The 11,839-nt window shown below is 42.1% G+C and overlaps 1 protein-coding gene across 1 annotated transcript; it reads right to left on the bottom strand.

Annotated features, from left to right (window-relative positions):
• Positions 1-235: 235 nt before the first annotated feature.
• On the bottom strand, positions 236-11,725 carry pidd1 (p53-induced death domain protein 1). The gene is made up of 15 exons (XM_085167921.1): positions 10,039-11,725; positions 9,445-9,858; positions 9,181-9,333; positions 9,015-9,066; positions 8,697-8,898; positions 7,356-7,505; positions 7,071-7,244; positions 6,840-6,987; positions 6,612-6,747; positions 6,379-6,529; positions 6,115-6,238; positions 5,059-5,174; positions 3,009-3,116; positions 2,615-2,811; positions 236-1,609 (listed from the first exon to the last, which is right to left on the bottom strand). Exons 1-15 carry the CDS (start codon positions 10,613-10,615, stop codon positions 1,375-1,377), a joined length of 2,937 nt encoding a protein of 978 aa, XP_085024047.1. The 5' UTR covers positions 10,616-11,725; the 3' UTR covers positions 236-1,374.
• Positions 11,726-11,839: the final 114 nt, after the last annotated feature.

Raw genomic sequence — 11,839 nt, 5'->3', positions numbered from 1 at the left:
GAAATCAAAGCCTTTACTCTCTGTATCTTCAGCTTCCACAGTGGCTTACCTACCGGCGTTACTAGCGGTTCAGTCCGGTGGAGGGAGGTAGAGGAGGTGGGAGTGAAGGCAGGGAGGGAGGGAAAGCGATGGAGTGAAATAGGAAAAAAACAGAAAAGAGGATTTTAAAAAATGGGGGCCTCTAGTGGCGTGTAGTGGAAGTGCAGGAGGTAAAGTTGTAGCAATGGGGGATGGGAGTCGGCGTCATGGTGACGCTTCATCACATCACAGTGACCTTGAATACCGAAATAGAAAAAAAAATGGCAGGAGCTGAAATATTGGGGCTGAGCGTGCAGCAATAAAGGAGTGAGTCACGACCAAAGAAAGAAAACCAGCTGACAAGTACAAAAAATTATATCCCAGTTTTACTTATAAGACATATTAAAAAAGTGTACATTCATACATTACAAAGATCTAACGTCCTCATATCATACTGAGATTGTGCTGCAGCTAAACTGATTACTCAGTGACCAAAGGCACACAAGGAGGAAATGTAATCAGCTGTAAAAATGGCTTATGTTTGCAGTTTTAGTGCAGTCCTGTAACATGCTCTCACAGGTCTCAGAGCTGTTTGCTGTCTGAACAGGTACCAGAAATTAAAAAACAACATTAATAGATCCAGTCATTGTTATATTTAAAAAATAATTATAGTTTGTTATTATAATTTGATTCTGAATCAAAAACATGAAATGCTCTTTCAAAATTATAGTGAAATTATGGTTTGAAATAATGAGATGGTTTTTTAAATGAATGAGACACATTTATAAAGTGCTAAAGAAAACAAATATATAAAAAGTTTAAGATGATTTTGATCAGGACTGTCAAACATAAGGCCTAGGGGCCAAAATCTGCCCAGCAAAGACTCCAATCCAACCCGCTGGACAGCTTTGGAAAATGATAAGGAGGTCACAAAATTATGACTTGGATTTTATTACATTTTAAGCATGTCTTCCTACTATTCCTAACACATGTTCCTTTATTTTACACCAAGGTAATAAATTCATTAAATTAAATAAATTAAATAATTAAATGACTTAAATGAAGATCAAAGTCAATTGTGCATGCCATCATGTACAATGAGTTTAACATCCCTGCTTTAGATGCTTAGATACTTGGGGGGTCGGTTTGTTAAAAACAAGGTGTAGGCCATTACACAGTAAATCCATTTCACCTGTTCCTCTGTTGAGCTTATGAAAGGTGCCACCAGCACATAGCCGGTTATCATGATTGTGCACTTCTGCAGTTGATGACAGCAGAACAAGATAGTGGAGGCCCACGGTAAACAAGCAGGTCACTCAAGTGTAAGTCAGCCATCTGTGTCCAGCATGGGCTCATCTACTGCTGTTTTTCACCCAGAGAGGAGCTCTCTGCTTCCAGACCTACTCTCCTCAAAGACTCTGTGTACTTTCTCTTTCCTATGTTGACAATGTCCTCGATCTCTTCGGCCAGGTCTCTCCTGCCGCTCTCGATCATAGCAGCCACCAGCCGAGATACTGCCCCGGGTGCTTCGTTCTTCTGCGCCCGAGCCCAGTGAAACAGCATGTCCAGGACCAAGGCACCCAGATTGTCCCTGGTAGCGAAGGAAAACACACCACTGAAATATATGTTCAAATCCCACAGTAAACTCTCTAATCTCCTACTGTTATACCTGTTATATCTAATGCACATTAGTATTAAAATGTGAATACATTCGTACATTAAAATCCTACACACAAATGCAAAAACACACACACACACACACACACACGCACACACACATACATATACATAATGCATTTTTCTTCCACCTCCAGGATGAATCAATAGAGGGTTTCTGAACACGAGGAGAAGGGGGAGGGCCAGATGAGTATCAGCCTGTGTGTAATCTCCTGCAGTGTCCCAGATGGCTTCGTGATGGCAGTGCAGATTAAAACAATCAAAATTCACTAGCATGTCTCTCCCATTGCGGGAATTTTCCTCCTGTTACATACATCTCACACCATCTTGTTCCTGGCAAAGCTTTGACTGTGCCATGATGTGTGATCTCTCACTCAACAAATGTACTTTTCTCCTTTTCTTTTTTTTTTTACCTTTCTCTTGGCTAAAAATGTAAATGGCTTAGTTTGACATATTTATTTTTTATATGGCACTCATTACCAAATTATTCATAGATAGATAGATAGATAGATAGATAGATAGATAGATAGATAGATAGATAGATAGATAGATAGATAGATAGATAGATAGATAGATAGATAGATAGATAGATAGATAGATAGATAGATAGATAGATAGATAGATAGATAGATAGGGTAATGTTGTCACACACACTTCTTACTGCTTTAAAATCAACACCTTCAAGCTCAACTGAAATTTGCAGCTGCCACGTGGAAAAGCCAAATGTCTTCTGGAGAAAAGTTTTGAGCTATTTGGTCACAATGACAAGAGGTATGTTTGAGTGTTTTTCTTATTTGTAGACGAATCTACTACACGTCACTCTCTTCCGTTGAGTGTTCTATTAGAATTGAAAATGTGTTTCATGTAAAAGGCTTGTTCACTTCAGTAATTCTAAGTGAACATGATTATTCAGTCCTACCTGTTCTTGTACTGGATGCGTTCCAGTTCTTGGTAGCTCAAGCCCAGATTGAGGCCAATAACACGCCAGTCTTGTGCTATCTGAAGAGAGATGGACAGCAGGTTGGCTTCTGTCAGGTAGCCACTCTCAGGGTCACCCAGGTTCAGAGGAGGATACTCGACCTCCTCCATGATGAAAGTGTTCTCTGAGGTTAGAGCCTACAAGAACAATAAAGAAAGTGTTCCCTTTAGAGCATAGGGAGAAAGCCTCCTCAGAAATAATGCTTAGAAAACGTTTTTCTGTACTAACAAGAGTCTAGTTTAGAAACTAATAATAATGTATATAGACAGAACATTTTACGTGTAATAACATCTTTTAAGATAGGAATAAAATAGGATCCATCTCTTCAACTGACAGGAAGTCTTAGAGGTAAAGTTGTAAGCCACTGGCTGTCGAGTCCTTTCCTCTTTCTGGCTACTTCCTCTGGCAGGTTGCTGGGAATCTCCCCTCTATAAAAGGACACCTGTAACAGAGGTGCAGAGCATATTATCAGTGTTGTCCAAAACCTGTTTAACCATAAAACACATAAAGCACATTTACCTTTTTAAATGTGATTCATTATAATCAACAAGAACATTTATTAGGAATTAATCTCCTTTAGACCCAAACTCCATTGGGCAAGAAGTATTATATATCAGCCCCTGAGAACAGTTTTATGTTGTTGGTCGCTCTGTGGTTCCTTGGAAAAACAGGCTGGATTACAGTTTAGAATAACAATTTTCCAGTTTAGAATAACAATTCCTTTAAATTGATAGCACAGGGTCCACGGTTTATTGAGTTAAACCAAAATTGCCCTCAAATAATGGAGCAAGCACACCGCAGGGCAGAGAGGAAGAGTTTCTTTATTGCCACGCCGAAACTGATGCGATTCTTTATTATCATTGTGAAGTGGGTGAAGTGTGTAATTCTCTGTCTAACACGTTTGCAGTTCCAGACTGATGTTCGTTGGGTTGCCAGTAAAGATTAAGTAGGGTACTACGGCATTCCCATGTGAGCTCCACAGAGTAAAACTGATGAGGACAGATCTTTGTCAATAAACCAGTTCTCCACATAGATGCCTCTGTTAAAAATGTTCTCTTATTCACCATGCGAGGAGCACAAGTCTTGTCCTTGGATATCTTACTCATAACAGACATTATCCAGACATATACAAGCACACAGGAAGCACCAGTGAGTTTACTAGAAGGAACTAAAACAGAAGATTTTTTCCTTTTTATTCCCCTTTCCATAAAAACTGCACTACATCCATTAGGAAATAATGGGAGAGAGACCAGCAATATGTAATATTCTAATGGTGAGTAATTGCAACAGAGAATTTCATTAGTTTTCAATCAACTGTTTTAGGTATCCTAGGAAGGTACAAGCTGTAAAAGAACCATTTTTAAAGAAAGTGTAGTCTTCTGACAAATCTCAGCTGTCAGGCTTAAAATTTGAATTTATAGGTCCACCCAAATAGGTACCTGGCACAAAGGACACACAGATAGATATCAGTGAAGCAAATCAGGCACACCTCACCTCCCACACACATTTGAGGATAACTACTTTCTTGCTATCTTTGGCTTCATGTTGCTCTAAAGAAAACATGTGAAAAGAGATGTATTATCTCTGAACTAAGCCATGGGACATCTGAGAAGTACTGAGAAGATGATATATGCCTCAAGAGAATGTGTATCTTTTTAGTATTTACTTTACCTTCGTCTCCCCAAAGGTAAGGTCATTCAGCTGTCTACTTTTAACAGAGTGGGGTCTTCTGAGGCCATTCATAGAGAAATTATATCAATTCCCATGTGCTTCCACACATTTTTTTAAACCAACAGATTTAAAGGTATGTGGGGTGTATGTATGCAATGTTGTGCTATCTTAAAAATGCATACCTCACAGTAAGTGTTCAGCTTTTGCTATAGACTGAAACTCTTGACCACAAGTTTTGATTCAATTCTGAGCTACCAGGACTGGACCTGCAGTGTTTTGAAAGGTGCAACTAATATTTTTTCCAGCTCCAATATATGTAGCATACAGGAAAATGATGAGCTAAAATACCATAAAAATAAACCACAGGACTGAATCAACACCACTAAGACAGGATCACAAAAATCACAGCAGTAAATATTATAGAATTGTTTTAACCTGTAAAATAGTGTAGGTCACATCTGGTCCCATCATGTAGAAATTGCTGCACAAGCTTGTTAAAGGATAAAGTGCATGATGGCACTTTCAAGCTCGTTTATACTGTGAAAAGTCTGTTTTTTTCTTATATACTATATTTGCATGCAAACCTGTGAGTTTAAAAAATGTGCTTTCCTAGTTAAATATAAAGCAGACAGTGTGTGCGTGGTGGTGGTGGTGGTGGTGGTGGTGGTGGTGGTGGTGGTGGGCGGGGGGGGGGGGGGGGGTCTATGACTTACCTGCCCCCTCACTGGTCCCTTCTGACCCTGTGCTGAACAGATATACACTTCCTTCAGATTCTTCAGGCTGGAGTAAAACTCGAAACAGAGTCTTCCCCCCACACAGTCTGGTCTATCTGGAAAAAAACAGGGAAATATCAGTGTGAGACAAAAAGTTATGTCAGGGCAATCATTACACAACCGCACATCATAAGACCCTTCGGAAGAAAAGACAAACAGGCTAAAGTCCTTCTCCTGGCATTGATTAAATCCTTAAAAGAATCATCTGTATAGGTTTAAACACATATTTAATTTTTGTCCAAAAAGATAATTGATTCTCCTTTAAAATGACCTTCGTCCTGTTTATCGTGTGCAAATCTAGTAGTTAATTTTCAAATCGCGATTTCCAAAACACAGCGACATTGTATTCCTGGGAAAAAGTAACCTTTAAGTCAATGAAAATGTCATCACAAACAAAACATTTAAAAAGGTTTAGCGCTTTGGTGGTAAAAATTTTTTTTACAGCAACAAAACAGGTTGTGTTATTTTGAGCCATGTTTTAACTGTTCCTCTTCTCCAGTTCTTTGCTCCTATGTGTCTGTTTCACTGTGACAAGCAGGGAGGGGAGCAGAGGAGAAGAATAAATGCACACAGAAGGTGAAACAGAGGACCAAACCCAAAGCAAACTATGAAATATTGAGTCTGAAACCACTGCAACATAGAAATGAAGCTTTTTGATCTGATTATGGTTATCTATGAATGTGCTGCAAATATTATGTAAATCTTGGTTGTGATTCCTATATCTGGCAACTTCACCCCACACGTGCTGAAGGACGACGGGATTTCTCCCTTAGATTGGTTACCCTGGCTGACAATACAGTTCAGAGGAGAAAATGCCATAATGGTATAGTCTGCTCTGTTCACTAATGATGTAAAAACACCATCCATCCATCTAATTCCACTTATCTGTATCAGGGTTGCCAGTTTAGCTCACTGTGTAAGCAGTGGCAACCATGTGATCAGTACAGTAGATTTGATAAAAACTCAAATCAAACAAGTTTCTCTAAGGCTTCATACCTGTGCTGATTTCTAAGCCTCTTTCAAAGCCAGCAAAGAACTGCTCTCCTTCCAGCAGGTCACACAGGTCTGAAGGCTGGGGTCCATCATATTGTTCTGACAAAGACTGCATTCTGCTCTCTACCTGTGCAGGAAACACCACAACCATTGCTTAGCACCTGAGCATGCAGTTTACACCAGAAACAGATCAGTTCAAAGTCATACACTACTAAGGCTATGACACCATGCACAGTGACAACACAGGAAAAAAAAATCACCACAAACCTTGTTAGAAGGTAAGCACTGCAGCAGAACCTGTGAAGGATCAGTCTTCCTCTGGAGGACCAGGAACTGGACTTTGAACTGTTTTAACCTCTGGTAGATCTTCCTGACCACCCCACTGACGCAGCGCTGTGTAGTATACCAGAGCCAGTACCTGTAGTGGTACACACATTATAATCCTACACTGTAAATTACATTTCAAAAGTGCTTTATGGTGATATAGAGCTGACCCTTACCAGGAGAAATGCGTAATGTAGAAAATGGCATACAAATGGGTAACATAGAGAGAGACTTGTGCTGTGATGTCAGTCCAGGTTTGGGCAGTTGGATCTCCATGGAGCAGATGCAAACAGGACATATCAACTGTATGGCCTGCAAAGAAAGGGAGAAAAACATTAATACACACTAATGTAATGTGTTATTACATGTGTAATGTGTGTGAGCATCAGGAGGGCCTAATGTACCGGTGACACCAGATGGCAGGGGAATCTGAACTTTGATTGGCTGTAGAAAATGCATGCTGGGAGTCTGGGAGAGACAAAGTAGGGGGCTGACTCTGGCCTGAGGATCACCACACAGCGCCTGCACGTCTGACATAGACACCTGCAACACCTGCAAATCAGGAAACACCAAAGTCTTGCAGACCAGACAAGAACAGTGATATCAATCATGTGTAGGTACTGCTGCTAGCTGACCTGTAAAGTGATGGTGCGAGTCTCCACTGTGGAATCCGGAGGAAAGTGAAGCTTTACTCCAGGATCAGCACTTGACACCAGTAAGCTTCCGGCTGGTGTGACAGAGCAGCTGTCCTTTACTGGGCGAGACACGGCCATAAACCAGGAAAAGTGGTTCACTGAGCAGCATGCCAGCTAAAGGTACAAAAAGAAGCCAGTTTCACCACTAATATAGTAATACTGTTTGTCCAAGACAAAAAAAATTTGTAATAATATCCATTTGCAGTAGCATGTTTTATGGGTTACCCTGGCTGGACGTCCCCCAGGGCGACTGCTATGGCTCTCGCTTCCTCTCCTTAGCTCAGTGGGCAAAGTACTCCATGACTGTCCATCAAACGTCCGCACCACCACCTCCTTTCTTTTTGTCCGGTGATATGGCACACATACCTCCACAGGCTGTAAGCATTTTAGAGGTGAGATGCATTTATCTCATGCAAGTGCAAGAAAGAAACAGATAGGAAATAGCAAATATTTGATGGAAACCACTCAAGTTACTAGTCACATTCACACATTCATACAGTGCTTTATTTTGTGCATTTTAAGCCCATTATCTATCTCACATCCACACCTGTGGCACCTGCTAACCTAACGTGCAAACAAACATACAGAAATGGCCCAGGAAGCCTCAAACCTAGAGCTTTTTTTGGGAACCAGAAAAGCGTTTGATACATACATTCACCAGCCACTTCATTAGGTACACCTGCTCAATTCCTTACTGATATCAGAGGCCAGAGGAGAACGGCCACACTCCTTTGAGCTGATATGAAGGAAACAGTAATTCAAATATCTGCTTGTTACAATCAAGTATGCAGAAGAGCATCTCTGAATGAACAACACATTAAACCTTGAAGCAGATGGTTAGCAGCAGTGGAAGACCACATCGGGTGCCACGCCTCACAGCTAAGAACAGGAAACTGAGAATACAATTTGTACCAGCTCACCAAAATTGGACAGTGGAAGACTGGAAAAACATTGCCTGGTCTGATGAGTTTTTTGTTTTTTGGGAATTCTTTTCTTGGTCAACTATGGGCAACTTACTACCAAGTAAGCATCATTTGAACACCACAGCCTACATAAGTGTTACTGATGACTAATCTCTTTATGAACACAGTGTACCAATTTTCTGATTCCAGCAACTGGTTTATTGGATATGACAAAGAACTCACTGTACTCAAATGGCCTCCACAGTCACCGGATCTAAATCCAGTAGAGCATCTTTAGGATGTGGTGGAGCGGGAGATTCGAATCATTGATGTGCAGCCAACAAATCTGCAGCAACTGTGTGATGCTATTGTGTCAATTTGTACCAAAATGTATAACACTGTGCTGAATGTATGCCATGAAGAATTAAGGCAGGGGGTCAAACCTGGTACTAACAAGGTGAAACGAATAAAGTGGCCGATGACTGTATAACTAATATTACAAAAGAACTAGGTTGGTCATGTTTACCCGAGTGCGTAAATAACTAAGGTTCTAAACAAATATGTAAACAGAGGTAAAGTTTAGTTTCTCCACAGCCGCAAATCACAAACTACCAAATCATGATAACTAAATAGTTATGGAGTGTTCCTATACGCTTTAAAATACCTTTAAAAATGTGACTCCATGAGGACGAAGTTCCAGCGGACGACTAAGAAGGATTTCATGCTCCTCCAGCTGTACCCACTTTCGCTGTGGCCTCTTCTCGGTCCAGGCCAGTTTTGTGGCTGTCACTATGCATCCTGGGGGGAACACCAGCTCAGCCCCCCCTGGGAGGAACACATGACACCCGGCAGACGAAATGCAGAAACTAAAGAGCAAAAGGAGCATCAAACCTTTTTTTTAAAATATAGCTTGTGTCAATTTAACTAACGGTATTATTTCAAAGAATGAGAAAATATGAGCCTGCTATGAGTGACACTGTACCTGTGCTGATTAAACCCAATGTGCAGTTCTGGGAGTTTTGTTTCTGCTTCATCTGGTGAGAAAAAAACACAGTTAATATGCTAAAAACAAAGTTCAGCACTGCATGTTCAGGATCAAAATACATTGAGCTCTAATTGATTTTAAGCTCCTATTTTTCTCTGTTCACCAGGTGTAGGAGAGAGAGGAGGAGGAGTTGGAGGTCGTCCCAGGGGATTGTCACGGACGTCTATTTTAAGCAGAGGCAGTTTGTTCAGACAGAGTGGGATCAGACGGAGGTCATTGCTATAGATGACAAGTTCCCTGAGTGAAAGGAGAGAGCCTGGGTAACAAAAAAAAGAGAATGTTACTCTTTTTGAATTGCTCCGGGACCAATTTATCTTACATTAAGTGATTTTTCACTAGACACACCCACTCACCCTTATGCCCTTACCCATGCTCTCTGGTAGCTGCTTTAGCTTGTTCTGGGACAATTCCAGCTTAACAAGCTCCTCCAGTGAACCAATTTCGTCAGGTAGCTCCTGGAGGAGGTTATTTGACACATCCAGAGTCTGTAGTGCTTTCAGTTGACCCAGACCCGGGGGGAGAGACACCAGCTCATTCCCCAGGAGGGAGAGGTAGGTGAGGGAGGAAAGCTGGCTTATATCAGAGGGCAAAGCCGAGAGGTGGTTGTGACAGAGGAGCAACGAGGACAACATGGGAAGGCTAAGCAGACATGATGGTAAACAGGAGAGCTGGTTGAAGGAGAGATCCAGGTGCACCAGATGGGAAAGTGAGGAAACAGATGCTGGTAAGGTGGTGAGGAGGCCAGGCAGGGGGTCACCTCTTGAGTCATGTAAACAGTGTCCTTTAGTTAGAAAGAAAAATGCAATTAGAGCAGAAGAAAAAGACAGAGAATCACAGAAGAATTATCATTCTATGACACAGTATTACATAGTTTAACTTAACTAAAGGTAACAACTAAAATGCAATGAAACACGTATGGTGACAAGCAGATGACACTGAATTAAATTTATGAAAAAAGTACCCCGAATAGCCAGTGATCGTAGCTTTGTCAGATGGGACAGGACATCCAGTGCACCATCCAGCCCTGCTTTTTCCTCAGAGCCCAGCCTCAGGTACTGAAGGCCCTTCAGCTGCTCCGGGATGGATTCCCAAAGGAGGGGCAATGCAGCTGCACCTCCCCGGTACACATCCAGGGTCAATCTTGTATCAGTCAACACAGCTGAAAGCTCCACGGAAGGAGGCAAGGGTGGAGACAAGGACAAGGGAGAAGAAGATGAGGAGGAAAAGTCGGCGTGACGGCTGGAGGAGTATGAGCAGGAGGAAAGGGTGGATATGGAGGGAGCACAGGTATCCATAAGGCTGATGGGAGACACAGAGGGGGGATCAACAACATCTCCCTGCTCTCCAAACATAGTGGGACCAGTCATCCTCTCCTGTTCCTGATTCAAAAGTCCCCAGATTCCGTGGGCCAAAATTTCTGCAACTCCACCTGAAAGGCTGCATGCAGGTGTAACCTCCACCTCTCCGTCTTCCGTGCTGGCTGCATGGCATCCACAATCTTCATCGGGAGGCGCGTCGTCTTCGCTGCCTCTGTCCATTGAACACACAGTCTGTTAGCTAACTTGCCCCTCGCCCAGTACTTTCCTGAGACTTTCTTCCCGCTTAACATTTGTTATGTACAGGTCATGTCACTACACCCAGACGGAGCTAAGAGGCTGCCATGAGAAGGGACGAACAGTTTATGTGTGACACATGTTCTGAATTAGTTTAATCTAACCACTACGAAGCTAAACGTTATTAGTTATGGCCATAGCTATAATTAAGAACAAAAATGCTAATTAAAAAAAATATCCCCTCACTACGGTGGAGCTCTTAGTATTCGCTTTAATTAACCAGAGCTGTTTACGACTTAACGCAACGTTATTAGATTACTAACGTGTAACAAAGGAGTCTGGTTTCTTAACTCTTTTTCGCTACTTCCGGAAACCAGATTGTTTTTTAAAAAGAGGGTTCTGCGTCACTGTTGTTCGTTTGTTTTGTTCACAAGATCTGGCGACGGAAGATAGGAGGAGTCAAATCGACATTTTCCGTTTAATTCTAGAAGCCCGCCCCTTCGGTAGCTCTTGTGTATCACAACGAGCGCCTTGATGGTGGCGCCGCCAAATTTTCAGCAGAGGGCGGGACCGTCGTTTTAGCAACGTGTGCAGTGATGTTAGTCCCCCTTTGGCCATCGGGCGGCGCTGTTGAGATCTTTTTATTGCTATAGGCGTTAGTGTGATGATGTCCACCCATAAACACTATTTTCAGATGTTTCATGCTGTGAACAATTTTAAACGCGAACGTAATGATACGATTAATGAAATAATTGTAAAATTATTTTTTTAATTTAGTAAAATTACCAGTGACTGTAATAATAATAATGGATTGGATTTATATAGCGCTTTTCAAGGCACCCAAAGCGCTTTACAATTCCATTATTCATTCACTCTCACATTCACATTCACACACTGGTGGAGGCAAGCTACAGTTGTAGCCACAGCTGCCCTGGGGCAGACTGACAGAAGCGAGGCTGCCATATCGCGCCATCGGCCCCTCTGGCCAACACCAGTATGCAGTAGGGTAAAGTGTCTTCCCTAAGGACACAACGACCAGGACAGAGAGCCCGGGGATCGAACCGGCAACCTTCCGGTTACAGATGCGGTCCCCCAGCGCCAGAGATGGCCTGTGGGAAAGACCCAGCAGATCAACAGTTTCTGACTACTCAGGCATGCCTGTCTGGCCCCAACAACCGTGCCGCTTTTGAAGTTATTTAAGTCACCTTT

Source organism: Neolamprologus multifasciatus, chromosome 7, assembly GCF_963576455.1.
Source record: "Neolamprologus multifasciatus chromosome 7, fNeoMul1.2, whole genome shotgun sequence".
In the NCBI taxonomy this organism is placed as follows: domain Eukaryota; kingdom Metazoa; phylum Chordata; class Actinopteri; order Cichliformes; family Cichlidae; genus Neolamprologus; species Neolamprologus multifasciatus.
This window is presented reverse-complemented; position numbering and strand designations above follow the sequence as displayed.